The 18368-nt window shown below is 36.4% G+C and overlaps 1 protein-coding gene across 2 annotated transcripts; it reads right to left on the bottom strand.

Moving 5' to 3' along the window:
• Window positions 1-2: 2 nt before the first annotated feature.
• On the bottom strand, window positions 3-18164 carry fhl1a (four and a half LIM domains 1a). 2 transcript variants are annotated; one of them, XM_073921285.1, is made up of 8 exons: window positions 17790-18164; window positions 17353-17548; window positions 16870-16945; window positions 5011-5192; window positions 3187-3364; window positions 2906-3075; window positions 1422-1608; window positions 3-586 (listed from the first exon to the last, which is right to left on the bottom strand). In XM_073921285.1, exons 2-8 carry the CDS (start codon window positions 17371-17373, stop codon window positions 432-434), a joined length of 969 nt encoding a protein of 322 aa, XP_073777386.1. In that variant the 5' UTR covers window positions 17374-17548; window positions 17790-18164; the 3' UTR covers window positions 3-431.
• Between the last annotated feature and the right edge of the window lie 204 nt (window positions 18165-18368).

The raw sequence follows: 18368 nt of genomic DNA, 5'->3' as shown, positions 1-18368 counted from the left end.
TGTTGTTGTTTCATGCTCGGTTGTTTGAGTTTATTGTGTTTTGTGTGTGTGTATGATGTGTAATGTGTTTTGTGAGTTGTTGTTAGTTGATTGAATTATTCAAAAACAATCAAACAATGTTTTTTTCCCCACAAAGCAACATGAAATCATTTCAAACCCTTACATTTGTTACATTTTACATACTCTGTAACATCACACAGGTTCGCCATAGCTTTGCACTAACTGAAGCCTTAAATCTTGCGATTTCATATGATTTGCATAATAAAAGCCCTGCATATAGCACTCCGAGCACTCTATAAAAATAATCTTCCAGTGATTAATGAACACACACCCTCACTGGATTCTCTCTAGTTGGACACTCAAAGCTTCGCTAGTTTTTCGATCAATCTTAATTGCTTCTGTTAATCAACCTTATCGCATCCCATCAGGCCTCACAGCTTCTTGGCGCAGTCAGAGCAGTAGATGTCCTCTCCGTTGATGACGAAGCGCTTGTGGGCCATGGAGAGGGAGCATTTCTTGCAGTTAAAGCAGTATTCATGCCAGGATTTGTCCTCGTAGTTCACCACATTGGTCCCTCTGCCAAATCCTGGAACACAAACGGAATATGGATTTTATTTCCCATTATAAATGCAATTATCAGTTTCAGAATTAGTCTGATGGCTCACTTCAACAAATGCTTATTCTAGGAGAATGTAGATTTAACTGAGCATAATGGCTCATCTTTACCAAGATCTTTTAACACAGGGGATCCGCGGGGTCTTAAAAAGTCTTAAAATGTCTTAAATCTCAAAAACTACATTTTAGTCCCTAAAAAGTCTTAAATGTACTGAAATGTTGTGTTGTAGGTCTTAAATCTTTTATTTTTAGTCTTAATTCGGTCTTAATTTTCCTTTGTTCATGTAAAGCTGCCCAATCTGGCCATTAACGTTACCATTAACTTTTATCTTTCTATTTTAAAAAAGCATTTAATTTCTTTCCTTATTGTAACATTTGCTTAAGAGTTCTGCATTTATTTACTACGGAGGATACTAACCTGACTCATATATTTTTTATTAATTATTATTATTATTGTAGACTCAAATAATCTACAGCTATGTTTTGTTCTATTCTTGATAGGGGTTATAGGGTTTGAGAATGAATATAATTGATGAAAATTAATCAAAAAATATTTAAACATGATTATTATTATTGTATCATTTAATGTATTCAATTGTAATAATTTTTGATAGGTCTAGTGAAAATATTTTCTAACTGGGATATTTGAAAAAAAAATTGTTAGCATTTAGCCCTGTAAAAGTCTTACAGTTCATTCATAATAGTCTTAAAAATGTCTTAAAGTCTTAAATGTAACTTGGTGAAAAATGCAGAAACCCTGTTACATAACTAGTTCCACAGAAGGGAAGCTGCACAGATTTGTTTACCTGTAATGGGATTTTGACATCCAGAGCACTTCTTGGCCACATCGCTCTTATAACAGTCCACACAGTAGAACTGATCCTCATGGGCTGTGAAGCGAGCTCCAGCCAGAGGCTTCTTGCACGTGTGACACACAAAGCACTCGGAGTGCCAGGGCTGGTCCTGATAGGTGAGTCCACCGCTGGTAATGGCCTGATAATCAGGATACATTAGAACAGAACATGTCAGATAGGACCCATTAGTTCTGATCAACTAATTGAATTGTTCAAGAGCGTTGACACTGTCCATTTAGTGTTGGACATTTTTAGTGCCTCTTTCTACAGGTTAAATCACTATTCCAGATGACAGCAAATGACTTTTTAGGGTAAGTAACCATGTTATGTTTCTCTCACTGATAATTTTTTTACAGGGCAAATGTAGTCTTTATATTCACCAAAGTATTATGTTCATTCTTTACTTTTCCTTTGGCTTAGTCCCGTATTTACTAGGGGTCACCACAGCAGAATGAACCGCTAACTAATCTGCATGTTTTACACAATGGATTCCCTTACAGCTGCAACCCAGTACTGAGAAAAAGTATTATCCTCTAGTTCTTAAATAATTTAGCAATGGCCTGTACCGTTTAGTACTGTACTAGTCTTAAAATGTTAGCCAAATTTATTTATAACTACTTGAACCATTTTCATATTGTTACCAATGGGTTGATTTGGCTAACTTTAATCCAAAAATGGGACTGATTACATTTAGTTTGACAGTAACATAGTAACTAACATAGTTGGCTGGGTTTATGCAAGAGACCACTGATCCTAATTTTCCTGTTTGATGCTACATCTAATAGGTTTTTTCACAAGGCTTCATCAGTCTTCCATGTTGGAGAGGAGAATGTAAGTGATGAATGAAGCCTGCACATTTTGCTTATTCTGTTCAAAATGATCAATTATTTCCATGTTTTGGCCTGTACCAATTAATTGGACAAATAGAGAACTAAACAGCCTATTAAATTGAGTTTGAAATATGTTACACCTTTCCCTCCTTATCAAGTCAGTTCATATATGATTTATCAGCTTTCACACTGTTTTTCATGGTTTACAAAGCATAAACAAGCAAAACAATGTATTCAGCAGTAGAATACCCTGCAATCCATGCCATTGTTGACATCGCCATAAGGGCTACACATATGGGTCACTGGCCAAATCAAGACCCTAAAACTCAACATTTGAAGTGGATCAGAGAAGAATGGATGTTGTTCAATAGTTTTTGATCAAAGGTTTTGAACCCCTTCAAATGTTGACTACTGTGTACTCCATGAAATCCTCTAACAGCATTTAATTTTGTGGTGTTTAGTCCGAATATGTGCTGTATTTTGACTACAAATGAGACCAACATTGGTATACAGGTCATGCATTCATTCATAATGGTCTTCAGTTTGATTTAGTGAAATCTGCAGAGAGCCTGTATTAACAGTAGATTCCTCTTATCCTTAACTGACCTCTTTGCAGCGAACGCAGTGCTTGGCAAACTTCTTCTCGTGGCAGGGAGTGCAGTACATGTCATCACCCTTGGTCAGGAAGCTCTGGGTGCGGATAGGCTGCTTGCACTCAAAGCAGGTGAAGCACTCTTCATGCCAGACTTTATGCTTGTACTCCACATTCTTACATCCTAAAGAGAAACAAACGCTTGGCTGTTATTTACAACACCCTGCATGTGTTCGAGATACTTTGTGTCAAAAAAACAAACAAACATTTGTCTCACACACACACACACACACACCTGGAGTGATGACTTTGTAGCAGCCCTGGCAGCGAGGCGATCCGTCACGATCTCCACACTTCCCACACATGATTTTGCCATCGTCCTTGGCTTGAAAGGGCTCGTTGGCCAACGGCTTGTAGCACTTGGCGCAGCGGAAGCAGCCCTCGTGCCAGTGGCGATTCTTATGGTTCAGTTCCTGGGTAGAGACCATTTTTAGGTCAAGATTTTATGTCAGAATATTACTATAAACTATACAGAGGGCTGCTGATCGAATGTACTAATGTTGTACGTAATGGCTGATTTCTTTCAGACTAATGTGACATTCAGATGCTAACTACTGTGTTTTTATTTCTCTTACGGATTCAAAAAGTTTCACACATTTCAAGAAATGTCTGTGTGTGTATGGAAACTGCAAATTTCAGTTAAATCAATGTAATGTGTATGGCACACATATTTGTGTCACTGTAAACAAACACAGAAGAATGCAGTGATGAGCCTTTATGTCCAGATGTGCTGAGTACAGACGTAAACAGAACAGAGATGGATTTTGGAAATGGACCAGCTTTACCAGGTTTTGTTGTAATAGTGCTAATAAAGTTAACAGCGCCTGCTGCACTAACACTGTTCTATTAAGCTGTGTGCAGGGTTCTTCCTCTTAGTCGCATGGTACTGTAACTATCATTTCCAAAATATATATGGTTATTTTTCCACTCTATAATTTTGTTTCAGGGCACTTACAATGCTGGTGTCATGTGGACAGAGAGCCAAAACACTATATAGATCTTGCAGACTGACCTAAATCCATGACAGTAATAGTAAGAGTGCTGTTTCATTTATGAGCCACTGATAATAATTTTGTTGCCTGTTTTACACTCAAAATGTCTTTGATTTAGCTAAGCAAGGCAAGGCAAACTTTATTAATAGAGCACAGATTTACTCAACTGTAATTGATCCACGGTGCTTTACAACAATGAATGAATGAAATATGAAAAAATAAAGCTCTATTAAAAATATAAGAAATGGAAACTGTATATAACTGAAATACAGACATGAAATAACATGCAAGCATCACTCAAAGGCAGTGAGTAAAAATAAGTCTTTAAATTAGATTTAAAAGCATCCAATGATGGAGAAATCCTAATGTTTCGAGGGAGACTGATCCAGAGCCTTGGGGCCGCAACACAGAAAGCTTGATCACCTTTTGATTTGCAGCAAGACAGAGGGACGGACGAAAGAAACTGCTCATTGGACCTTAATGGTCTACAAACTATAAGGCCAGATAAGTTCACAGATATAGACCGGGGCAGAATTGTGCTTTATATGACAAGAGAAGGATCTTAAGATCTATTTAGCTATGTTATGAACCGCCAAGAACTGCACCAATTATAAACAATCCTTAAAGTTTTATTTAAAAAAAAAAAAAAAAGAATCACCCACAGAGTACATCTTGACAGGCCTGACAGCACATTTTCATTTGTGAGTGAACTATCCCTTAAAAATCCCAGTGTACCTGTACAGTTACATTTAACCTGTCAAAATATTTCAATGTGGTGATGTCATTGGCCTATGCACATTTCCTGCTTGTTGTCGATCTATTTCATAACTGTAACAAAAGGAAATTCAATTATATCTTCATGTTGAAACAGCCATCATAACATTTTTTATCAATATGTGACTCTTTCTGGATTCACGGAAGCTATAGAAATTAAAAATGTAAAAGAGGAAACACATTATTGTTATTGTTTACATCCCTCAAATGGTCTATAACCGAGTTCAGGTTGCTGTGGCAGTCAGAATCACACATTTGCTGTAATTGCAGGATTATTGTTGTTTGACTCGTACCTTTGCATCAGCGCCGATGGGTTTGCGGCATTCAGCACAAGTGTTTGCGCAGAGCTTGTCGAAGCAGCGCACGCACACAGGCTTGTCATCTTTCTTGACGTACTTCTTGCCCTGCAGGTTGTCTCTGCAGTAGAAGCAGTCAAAGCGCTCAGTCATGGTGGAGCTCAGATAACTGCGGGGACCTGCAGACACAAAAACAAGGGCTAATTTCACAAAGACCTCTGACAAAGGAAGATATTATTATTGAGCCAATAAACAAGACAGAATGATTAATTTGTGCTTTTTCATGTAGTGCTATATGTTGATGATGTTTCTCTTCAGTAAGAAACTTTTTTATTTTAACTTTTCTTTCACTTTAAAAAAATACAGTTTTTATAAAACAGAAATAGTTATTTGAAAACAAAATGATTAGATTTTTTATGAATGTAAAAGGTCTAAAAAGTTGTAAATGTGTAATATTTATACTCTAAATAACTATAAGGAGATCTAATTACATTTTGCAATGTCATGTTTGTAATTGCTGGGGATTGGAAGCCTTTGGGTAGATCTGGTAATGTTTGTTTAATTTCCAGCACACGCTGTAAGCTGTAGATCAGGGATGCCCAAACTCAGTCCCGGAGGGCCGGTGTCCTGCAAAATTTAGTTCCAACCCCAATCAGATACATCTGGGCTAGCTAATCAAGCTCTTACTAGGCTTTCTAGAAACATCCTTGCAGGTGTGTTGAGGCAAGTTAAGCTAAAATCTGCAGGACAACGGCTCTTCAGGACCAAGTTTGGACACCCCTGCTGTAAGCTGTAGATCAAGGGTGTCCAAACTCTGTCCTGAAGGGCCGGTGCAAAGTTTAGTTCCAAATCAAATCACACACCTGGGCTAATTAAGCTCTTACTAGGCTTTCTTAAAACCTCCTTGCAGGTGTGTTAAAGCAAGTTGGAGCTCAAATCTTCAGAACACTGGTCCTGGAGGGCCCCTACTCTGCACAGTTTAGTGTCAACTCTAATTAAACACACCTGATCAAACTAATTGAGTCATTCAGGCTTGTTTGAAACCTACAGGTGAAGCTGCAGTCACACTGGGCTTTTCCTCCCATAGACTTACATTCATACGCACACGAATGCGTCAGACCGGAAACGCAGGGTCATGTGTTAAGTTTCACAGTTCGCTGCGGTGCAAAGCTTAAGCATGGTGAACTCTGACCTGCGAAATCGCATCACTTGACTGCGTGAGACCAATCAAAGATCAAAACATGACCTCTCTGGACAGATTTAAAACATGGAGCAATCGCTTGATTTTTTTAATGTCTAATAATCTTGTTTAATCCCGCCCCTTTTCACAGCGCCGTACTACAGAATTTCGCACACACAAACTCTAGTGTGATTGCAGCTCTTGTGTGTTAAAGCAGGATTGGAACTAAACGGTGCAGAGCTGCAGCCCTCCAGGGACTGGCTTTGAGCTGTTAAACAATTACAGCGAATTGGGCCATGTGACCAATCAGAGCAAAGTATGCTTTCAGAAAGGAGGACTTTAGAAAGCTGGATTCATCAAGGAATGCTTTGAGAAATGAGGTCATTTAAAATGTGAGTTATAAGAAAATAAAACAGTGTGTGTTGTATAAAACTTTTCAAATGTAAGATGTTGTATGTGTGCCAGGTTTACCATTTCATCAACACTAAAATAAAAAAAACTAAATCCAATTTATTTGAAAGACCATCTGAAATACATTTTTATCAGTTATATACAGAGGATGTTCTGGGGTGACACCGTGGCTTAGTGGTTAGCACTGTCACCTCACAGGAAGAAGATCACTCGTTCGAGTCCCAGCTGGGTCAGTTGTCATTTCTGTGTGGAGTTTGCTGTGTGTTTTTCCTGTGTTGGGTTTCCTCCGAGTGCTCCGGTTTCCCCCACAGTCCAAAGACTTGCGCTATAGATGAATTGGGCAAGCTAAATTGGTCGAAGTGTATGAGGGGGTATGGATGTTTCCCAATACTGGGTTGCAGCTGGAAGGGCATCCACTGTGTAAAACATGCTGGATAAGTTGGTGGTTTATTCGGCTGTGGTGACCCCTGATGATTAAAGGGACTAAGCTGAAGGAAAATGAATGAATGAACAGGATGTTCTACCTAGTCTGTAATACTGTGATTCCACTACAATATAATAAAGTCACCACAAGGGGTCAGTATAACGTAATAATAATTAGTCTACTAAAAAGTCAAATTTTTTTTGTAGGAATTCAGCATAGTTCACCAAAAAAAAAAGTTTTCTCACAGGTGGTTCTTACCTTTTATGCTAGCACAAAATCAGCCATTGACATCCATAGTAGCAACAGACAATACTATTGCAATCAAGGGGCTTCCTGTGTATCCTTATGTTCAACAGAAGAAACTTAAACTGGTTTGGAACAAGGAGAGGATAAGTACTTTTTAGTAGAATTTTAATTTTTTGGTGAACTATCCCTTTAAGACGCGGCGAAGCATCTAAATTGTCAAAGTAATTGGCATTTTCTGTTTCAATTACAGACTGTTTAAGGTGGATGGAGATACTCTTGGAATAATGAAAAGGTCACGTGTGGTACCATAGAAAGTGTTGCACTTAGCATTTCATTAGCATGTGTATAGTTCTGACTCACTGATATTATTTACTTGAAGCAGCGTCTCCTGGGCTGTCAGATATTAGGACGGTAAATGTTTTGTCTACACCTCAGGATCTGTTGTAAACACAGCTTAGCAACCACATGCCAAACAACTTAGCAAAGCTGCTTGAAAATACAGAGGCCACAGATGTGACCACAAACACTTCATCCCTGATAGCGCCAGCACCGCATTTTCTGGCTGTTGATAAGTGAAAATGTATTTTTAGAAGTACAGGCTCATTCTTCCCAGTTCAATGCGTCTCTCTGCAAACATCCTATTGTTTGCCCTTTAGGAAATATAGCCGTGATTGTGGCTACGTTTATTAAATTTGACACATTTTATTAAGGCAGCAATGTCCTTGTTGTTTAACACAAAACCGATCAGAATAATTAGACGTATAGTTTTACTTTTAAAGCAAAAAATATGATCTGTGGTGATTTCATAAACCTTTGACAGTCATCATCTCATAATAATACTTTTGTATAGAGATTGCAGCATCTAGGAATAGCACAAATAAACATCACTGATGATATGAACACACATGCTCCCTCTCCATCATAAACATACAGCCTCATCCTATTTGAGTTCGGCTTCTCCGTATGTTATTATGCGTTAAGACGCTCCAGACTGTCCTACTCAAGAGTATTTGAGTCTTTATGAAAGATATATCGAAACTAGAGTTCAGTTTCACATCACTTTACCTCAATGTATGATCATCAATCACAGGTATTTGTTTCCTCTTACCTGCATGTGATTTTATTTACTCTTTTAAAGTGCTGGTAGCCATTGACTTGCATTATATGAATCACATTTTCAGCTAAAACTTTCCTCTAATGTTCTTTCATGCTGACGATCTTAGATGGAGTAAACATTTATATGCATAGTTCCTTTATATTTAATAATTTGTTCATTATCCTTCACCTTAGTCCCTTTATTCATCAGGAGTCGCCACAGCGGAATCTACCTCCATCTTATCCAGCATATGTTTTACACAGTGGATGGCCTTCCAGCTGCAATCCAGTACTGGGAAACACTCATACACACTCATTTAAACACATACAAATTTTGTTTATTAAATTCACCTATACCTCATGACCTGAAGGAAACCCAAGCGAACATGGAGAGAACTTGCAATCTCCACACAAAGATGCCAACTGACCCAGCTGGGACTTGAACCAGCGACCTTTTTGCTGTGAGGTGGCAGTGCTACCCACTTGGCCACCGTGTTGTCCACTGCTATACCTGCTACACTATACCAAATATGTCTGAGCTCAGTTCGTTTTTTTTAGCTGAATTCTCCTCTATACAGGAGCGGTGTTGTGGCTTCTGTAAACTAAATAATCATCCTGACCTGACCAGCATGCTCAATCCCCTAAGCCTTTTGGGAGAGCGTCCATCAGCTGTTCATTTTTAGCCAGCTCTGTCAGTGTTATCAAACGGACCTCTTTGTCCCAAAGCGAAGAGCAAATGCTGTTTTGAAAGGTCACCGCGAGATCAAATTCAGCCATACGGAGAACAGAAACCGAAGAGAGCATGTCCACGTTAAAGCAAACATTGATTGAGATGGCTATATTTGACAGTAGCAAATGCAGGCCAAATAAGAGGGGAAATGATGCAGAATTAAGGAATTAGCTCAATTGATATTTGGACAAGATTACACATGGGACAATAACCAGTTTTAAGGTTTACCGTGGTTTGGACGTCATTTTTAAAACTGCTAAAATTTTCTGTTGTACCATTCCAACAGTATCAACACAATCTTGTGGCAATTCATAACTTTTTTTTATTTAGTGGCTAATTCGTATGAATTTGTACATCTCATTCGTACAAATTAGTATGATTTGCTCATCTCCCAATGACGGTTGGGTTTAGGGGTGCGGCGGGGGTGGGGGTGGCTTGGGTGCCATGCCTCCTTTTTAAAATTGTACATTTTCATTCGACTGAAGTTGTACAATTTCAAACAAATTAGCCACTAAACTGACAAAACGTAAAATAGTTACATTTTGTCGTGAGATCAGGCTGGCAGTAAATGTACGTTGTTTTGTGTGTGTGTGTGTGTGTGTGTTTTACGACTATTAGTTTTTTTAGTGCAACAGTATTTCCAGCAGAAAAGAACCCTCCACATCAAAAGCTGGTCAGCACGCGATTCAGGAAAAATTTTAAAGCAAATCTCTCGTACACCTACAGCCAAGCATGCTATAGACCTGAACAGTGCAGTGGCTTAATTTATATGCAAAGAAAAGAAAGATTTCCAGGGACGCCTTTTCAAGTTGTAAAGAAATCTGGTTTTGAAACTAATGAAGACAGCAGAAGCCAACGATTTATTGCAGTTATTCAGCCTGAAATGTTTACTGTTCCAAAATATTATAAATGTTTCTTCAAATAAAATATATATTGTGTTTAGAGGGGGTTGTTGTTTTTCCCCCCTGACATTTAAAAAAAGAACATGTTTTGGAGCAGTAATCAAAATACTATGATATTTTTTATCTATCATACCATCAAAATCTTCTACCAGCCCATGCCTGACAAGATTGAGATCACATACAAATATACCCAAACTCAGCATTATAGTGACTATACAGACAAAGATGTGCTTGCCTGCCTGTGATTAACATAGCATCTACTTTATTATCTATTTTGCACAAGCTCTCAAATAAGATTGGTATTCATCTATACTGGAATTACAATGCCTAATCCTCTCAAAAATAAAATAAAACAATGACACCTCTTTTATAAAGTACAATTTGCATCAGGGTATATTAGAAAGCCCTTTCTGTTAACTAAATCCTAACATATACTTACACTGGCTGCATTTATTTGTTAAAAACAGAAATTCTGATACAGTTTTTAAATCTTATATTTTTTTGGAATATTTTATAGATATAAAAATGTCATTTATTTCCAAAGCTGATTCTTTAAGCAGCCTTCTGACATGTTGATTTTGTGCATTTCTCAATAATATACAAATAAAAATGGTTTTACTTTTTACTATTTTCATGAAAAACTAAATTTATCGTTTAGTTGAGACAGAAATGTGATTACAAATACCTTTACTGCCTCTTTTGACAAATGCTATGCTTTACAGCTAAATAATAGAAATTATTTTAGAACAATCCTACTGATCAGTCTTTGGATCTCAGCTAAACCAAATACAATATGCCTGATTAAAAAACAAATGCAAGTGCCAAGAGAATCCACTGGCTGATCCATCAATCGTCACGCTGTGCATCTTTACCTGAGTGCCTGTAGTAGCTCATGTCTGCTATCTGGAAAAACAGAAAGCCTTGCAGAAGTGAAAGAGATGGAAGGATGGATTGATACAGGATACCAAGTATAGCCAAAGAGTTACAGGAGAACTCCACTCTTCTTTTGAAAGTATTTGTCATATATACAGTACTTCCCCAGCTGCCTTTTAAAACCTGCCCCCCAGTTGCCTACCACACCCATCATGGCCTGTCCTCACAAACCCAGTAATCCCACCCAAAGCATCAGCTGCCCACTCCATGTTAGGCTGTGCTGCAAAAGATAAGTGAAGGGGAGGGAGCCGGAGAGAACTAAATTCATCTGAATTCTTGGCTTGTGACATCAGAGAGCAGAATAAAGGAATCTGATCTTCATATTGGAGAAGCTTGTGTTCATTCTGCAATGGATTAGTAAAAGTACATGGCACCACACCTAGAACAACTTTGTTTATCAGTCCTTACTTTGCCAAGTAAACTTTGTGTTGCTATTGGCTTGTCTGATTAAACAATCATTGCAATAAAAATTAGAAAGCAGAGAAAAGAAGACAGTAAAAGCTTCTTAAATTGCTTCTCTGAGGGCTTTTTGGAGGACACTAAAGTGCAACTGTCCTCAGATGCCTTTGATACTCAGTTTGACTCTATAAAACAGCCGTTTCTCCATCTACGCCAAACCATGTTTATAATACAACAGAGTGTGGAGCTTTTCTTATTTCTCAACTTATTCCTAAAGATTGTGATGTATGAGGAAAACTATGCTTGATTTGGAACCAGCTGTAGGATTCTTGTAGTGGCTCATGAATTTGAATGACTAAATCAAAACATACGAATGACTAGAGATAATTAATTATGCAGAGCTGAGTGAAATCTATAAATGATTTCCATGAAAGGACTCGAGTCTGAACTCAAACACTGCAGGACTTTTGAATGTCTACAATATACAAGTGAATGTATAGTAACTTTGCAACTGCAAATTAAAAAACAGTTAATCAGAGTATATTCCAGTAAGTTGTAACCCAATGTTGGGTCAAATATGGACAAACCCAACATTGGATTATTATTTTTAATTAAATTTAAATTACACTTTTTATTCCAATGGTTGAATTTGACCCAACATCGACAATAAATCCAGGTGTAAATGAGATCTAAATGTTTTAAACTTGTATACTTTGGCCATGATAGTCCTGTTTCCTCCTGGTATTGAGATGCAATTTTCTTAATCGGATCACAAGTATTTATTTTGTGCAGTCTACAGTACATATGAATGTTAATGGAAATGACTCAGAGAACAGATCTGTTTTTTCTGATAGCAATAGAATCTGTTAAAACGCCTGTTGAAAACTGTTGGTTTGAGTTGGAATCAGTACTGGCAAGCGAACAATGACAGGGTTCCCACAGATCATGCTTTTCAAAAGGTCTATTCCGGTCATTACAATTGATTTTTTTGTACAAATCATGGAATATCAGGCATTTCGGATTCTTTAGTTTTCATGTATCAAAATTATTATGTTTTTTTGATCCACTTGTTAAGTGTGACCACGTGAAGCGGCTGCCTCCAGGCGCTCTATAAAACTGTATAGGGAGACTCAACAAATGGTAATAATAAACGTTTACAAAGCGATGTAATACTTAAAAAATAATGATAATAAGGATCAGAATATATATGCTTAATATACAAACTCCAGAAAGAAATACGTTTCTTTAAAAATTGTTAAAATGTGGATGTCTGTGATGCAGCAAGTCCAGAGACTGTTGTGTACACCATGATTTGATTTCAAATTCACTTTAATGTGTGATACGACTGAAGAGTGATCATAAACAAACATTTTCTAAATTTGAATGAGTAGCAGCTTGGACCCAGTATTTCATATGTCACCGATACGTCATGACTTAACAAGCGGATACTGTGTCATGTTTTTTCATTACATTGTTAGGCTATTTTTTAGTGCCATTTTATTTCCTTCCCACTTATCATCTGCAAGTCACTACTGGCTCCACTTAATGGATAAAAACATGTATACGTGTATTATTACAATTTTATTACACTTATTTTTGATCTTTTTTGTAATATATTTAAACATCCCTGGAAAATGTACATTTTGAAATGCTTTGGCTACAAAATGGCCACTGGGTGCACAAAATTAGACTGGGCGCTTTCCTTTCTTTCTTTTTTTGTTTTCTTAATTTCTTTTCCAAATTTAAGGTGAATTGCCCATTGTTACTCTCATAATGACTATTAAATTAATGCAAATATATTCAAGCACAAACAGTATAAAGGCAAAGCACAAGAGCTCCTTGTTTCTCAGTTTATTATAGGCCAAGGAAATTCAGCTTTTTGCCAGTGAAAGTCAAGGAAACTTTTGGGAATTCGACATTTGGCTAAGAGTGATATTTTTTAAGAAGAATTTTTCAAACCAAACTAAACTATTTCATCAACAGTTTAATTCCCGTCTGCCCAGTGGTTATGTGAAGAAAAGGTTGCTATTGTTTGTCTGGATGAAATATCTATAAAATGACTCACTGGTGGTCAGTCTGAGTCATGATGGACAATGGAAACAGACCCACCTGTCCTCTACTAAGACTCTGAGGCCTGAAATAGCCCTGCCCAGAGCACCTGGCATCATCCACTAAAACAAACCCCTCTCATCTCTTATCTAAACACTGCTAGACAGCAAATCACAGCTGCAGCTTGCTGCATGAATCTGCAGACCACCGAACAGAAGAAACTACTTGTGAAGAGGATTCGAATCTAGATGAAGAAGGTATTAAAGTGTGAGCAATCCACCCAAGAATGGCTCATTGTTGGAGTAACATTTGAGGTAGACTCTTGGCCATCTGGATTTAACCAACTAATAATATGATGAATTCACTGAGGAATGTGAGGTAAGAAAGAATAAAGACTGGGAAACAACACCACTTTTGCAGCTCATAAAAGTGATTAACTCCCACCAGAGATTTTGCTCAAGTTCTACTTTATTTGCTCAGTAACCTTTTAAAATTAGTCCATTAATAATGAACTCCCCAAAATAGGAATCTCCACTTTCAGATTTTCCAGGAATGTTTCTTGAAAGTCTCTCAATTACAAAGATAAATCCACTCAATTTATCAGAATACTATAACTAGACGAGTGACTCATCTGATAAGAGCGCACACAGTTAGAAGACATGACAACATGTGTGCGGTCAGCCATGTGAAGGTCAGCATACTGGCGCTTTCCATCACATTGACCACGAACATGTTAACTCAGTAGAGCTCATTTGAAGTCAACATTTTGCATCAATGCTTCTTAAATGTATGGCAAATCTTCGGCTGTTGTGGGCCAGATTAACTGTACAAATGAAGTTTTGAAGCTAACATCCTTTTTCAGATCACATCCTCAATACTTTTTTTTACTTCACACTACAGTTTTTTTGCACTTCCCTTTCAGCACTTTTACAGGACTCCTCAATATGAAGAACGAGTATATTGTTGTTATCTTGTTTATTTGATAGCCTTAACCGTCCTATTTTCTAAAACGTATCAAATAAAAGCATAGTTTAAATGAATAAAAGAGGTGTATTCCAGAAATCAAGATTAACTTACCATCTGCTAAACCCTGAACTCTCTGTTAATTAACTTAATCAACAGAACGCCAAAACCATGAGTTGTCATGGAAACAGTCATTTAATAGAAAGTGTCTTGCTACAAAAAAATTAATGCTGATCCAACAAATATCCACAAATTTTGCTAAATAAATAACATTATAAATAAACTTACATGAATAATAATAGGTGTGTTTTACTCATTTTTACTCAAATAAAAGATATTCATTTTTAAAATATAGTAAGAAACACAAATATATAGCCTAGAAATAAACTAAACCTGAAACATAACCTGCTATATGGCTATACTTGCCCAGAAATTTAACTCTGTTTTTACATACCCTTAAACATACCCAGGTATATAACATAACCTGATTTCTGGAAGCATGACAAATAAAAAATGATATATTTAACCAAACTATTGAATTAATTAACATGAATTATATCTGAAGATAAATGTGAATGCACATTTAGAAATTCATGAACTTTGTTTTTTATTTTATTGTGCTTTTGCATGTTGTTGCCATAGAAAACAACATATGGTGATGATGCTGATAGTTTAATAGCTAATAAAATAAAGCCTTAAAGTGATAGATCACCCAAAATTAACATTTCTCTCACCTTTACACTCAAGTTGTCCTAAACTTTTATATTTTATTTCTTTTATTGAACTGAATAATGTTGAATAAAGCAGCCATTGACACTCATGGTTGGAACAGAAAATACTATGGAAGTCAATGGCTGTTTTTCCAATATTGTTCAGTACATCTTCCTTTTTGTTCAACAGAACAAAAATGGGATTTGAAGAAGTAGAGAAGACTGAGTAAACGATGACAGAATTTAATTATTTGTCAGGTAAACTATCCCTTTAAATTATAAACAGACTGTATTTAAAGTTTCTAACAGTTGTAGCAGATTACATACACAAAATCCACATAAATCTTAAGGTCACATTTTATCTCCCAATAAGATGTTGTTTTAGGGTAATAAAATCAAATGCTTATGCTATTTGTATGTAAAAAAATAAAATAAAAGTGCTTTGGTTTAATTATCAGATAATTAATTTAAAAGTTATTCTCATAAATCAGCCTAGAGACATGGCCTTTTACTGTCAATCAATGAACTATCATTCAGAAGAAGACATGTAGATTTTGTGCCACTAGTTTTCTGATCACAATTCAGAATTTAGATACTTTGAAGGTTTGAAGTCAAATATGATACAGTAGGCTTAGTAGAGTTCATTTATGTCCTCGCCCGGTCACAGCTGAAGAGAGCAGAGCAGATATAGGTATAGGAGAGCAGAAGAGCACAGCAGCGGCTCAACTGCGCCTCCAGTGGACAGAATTAAGTCACACAATCTCTCACCACAGCAACACATTTCCTATTTAGGATCTCAGTCCAATGCTATGTACTTTAAAGCTGTCTTTTAGACATTTACACGCCATCTAGTGGATCACAGCACATCTGTTAAAACTGAAGGCTGAAATGCTGCAGTAAGTGATTATATGGTGTGAGAGCTGGAAAAAAATGCTTTGTCCTTATATGGAAGAATGATTTTGTTTTATAGTCAAACGGACTGTAGAGGTACTTTGGATGCTTTAAGGTTAAAAAAGCAGACGAACAGGATGTAATGTGCATGCAATGGATAAGATACACAGGATGCGAGTCAGATAAAAAAATGAAAAATTTTCCACAAGAATAAACACCATAGTATTAAAAAATAAGGTAAAATATAATTACTGTTAATGCTTTATTTAAAAAAAACTAAAACATTAATATCTTTAAGAAACCTTTAAAAAATCTTAATAAGAATTTAATGCAAATTTGAATATTTTAAAGATTAAATGACATTTTAAAACAACATAAAACTAACTTGTCTATTCAGCAGACTCTTACACATCTCTTTAGGAGTTCCTAAAGGAATACAATCCCAATAAGACTTCCATTAACATTCCTGACAATCAAAACACTCCACATGGGACCAACTGCATTAAACATGATCATTACCCAAATTAAAACCATTTGTACTCTATAAAATAATTTTACAGGTGTTGCTCAAGAGAAAGATTAATTAGAGAATAGATTAAAGAGAAGACTTAACTTGTTTGAACAAAAGGAAAATATTTAATTGTGCACAAGCTCATAGCTATAACAAAAATCAAACAAGAAGGTTTAAGAAAAGGTAATTCTGTGCTGTTTACTGTCATAATTCATGAACCAAACATGACATATATACTGTCAGTTAACTCTACATGTTAGTTAATTCAAGCCGGGGAAAAACTGCAATAAACATTTGAATTCAGTCTTAAGATGCTTCATATGATCACTGGCTATAATAAATACATATATAATGAATTCCTCAAAAAAGACATTTATGCATTTATCTACTAATATCCCTAGTTGACACTTACCACTGAGCAGTGTGAGTCGCAGCTGTCTGCAGTGGTGATGAGAGATGGTCTCCTCCTCGTCTGCAGGATCACCGGGCTTAAAAAGATCCACAAGGGGGAGTGAGAAAAAAAAAATCAGGATATGATCCAAATACTTGAGTTGAAATCAACAATGACATCAGAGTGGAATTCACTCTTTGTGCTTAACCAATTGGGCATAAAAGCCTACTGGGAAATAAGAACAATTGAAGCGGGTTGTGATAAACTATCATTCAGTAGTCATTTATTTTAAAGAAATATACAGTACATGTATGAGGTGTGTTACATATAAAAACGTTCAGTGGACTGAAAAGACAATACACAGAACACTAAGATGATTTCAAAGCTTTCATAAATGATACAGAGTTTGTTTCTGTAAGAACCTGAGCTGAACACATTCTTGTATGACACTTGTGATACAGTGAGGTGGAATTAACTTGGCATCATGACTACAAATATCATCACCTTTAAACAACCTCCAGCCATGTCAACAGTTCCTGGAGATGCTCCAAGCGGTTAAAGACATAACTTAAGTGGCATGGAGAGCGGACGCTATGCAGGAACTGGCACCAGCAGCAGACAGACACGTTTATCATTATATATGTCCTGCCATTTTCTTCAGTGGAGTAAAGGCACCCGCACATGTAGACACTAAAAACACCTTTTTTGGAAAAAAAAAAAAAAAGAGTGTATATTTTGATCCATTAAAATACTATAACCGTGTTAAACATTCATACACGGCGACGTCGTTTTGTGTCATCACATTCAGTTAGATTCGACCAAAATTTCAATACGGCGAAATTTGATGAACACTTCCAATAACTTCCATCACAGTAGCCAAATCAGTATATGTTGCTAATTAAAAGAGTTGTCAACATTTACGTTAGCTGCTAGCATTTTACCTCAGGTTATTCCACCATTAAATTGCGTCGAAACAAACGTTGAAATGTTTGCTAATATCTAACGGTGGACAGTGAAGCCCCGCCTTCTTTGATGTGATTGGTCAATACAATTTTTATATACTTTATATTTGAGTCATTTTTAGTTCTGATAGTCAAATACCTCCTTATTTCATTAAAATTGATCGAAATATGTCTGAAGATTTTTGGCAGGCTGAATTTGTAACAAATTAGATATTAGGGGGTGTTTTCTGTAAATCATTCACATGTAGGCTAATCAAATTTGCTCAAAAAAAACTGACAGGCTTTAATGTAATAAAATTAAAAAGCAACTGCACTTTAATGGTTTTGAGGTTTGAAAAATCATTTTTTATCTATGAACAAATAGCTGCAAAGTAATAAACACAAAAGCATGTGGAGCCTTTTTTAAATAGTTTAATAAAAGACCAGCATTTTTACAGACATGGGGTGTTGCCAGACATAAAGCTCTACCCTTCCCTTACATAGGATCCCCTTACTTTTATCACCTTTCTTTATTTTCCATTTGTTTTAAACGAACCCCATCAGACACTATCCTAATGA

Source organism: Danio rerio, chromosome 14 (assembly GCF_049306965.1).
Source record: "Danio rerio strain Tuebingen ecotype United States chromosome 14, GRCz12tu, whole genome shotgun sequence".
Lineage (NCBI taxonomy): Eukaryota > Metazoa > Chordata > Actinopteri > Cypriniformes > Danionidae > Danio > Danio rerio.
Note: the sequence above shows the minus strand (reverse complement) of the source record. Positions and strands in the feature narration are given on the sequence as shown.

Coding starts and splice junctions, on each gene's coding strand:
- fhl1a (XM_073921285.1), bottom strand. CDS start 17,373: ATGGCTGGAGGTTGTTTAAAG. Junction 1,609..2,905: donor ACTGCGTTCGCTGCAAAGAG/GTCAGTTAAGGA, acceptor CCTGATTATCAG/GCCATTACCAGCGGTGGACT. Junction 587..1,421: donor ATGTCAAAATCCCATTACAG/GTAAACAAATCT, acceptor TTTGTGTTCCAG/GATTTGGCAGAGGGACCAAT.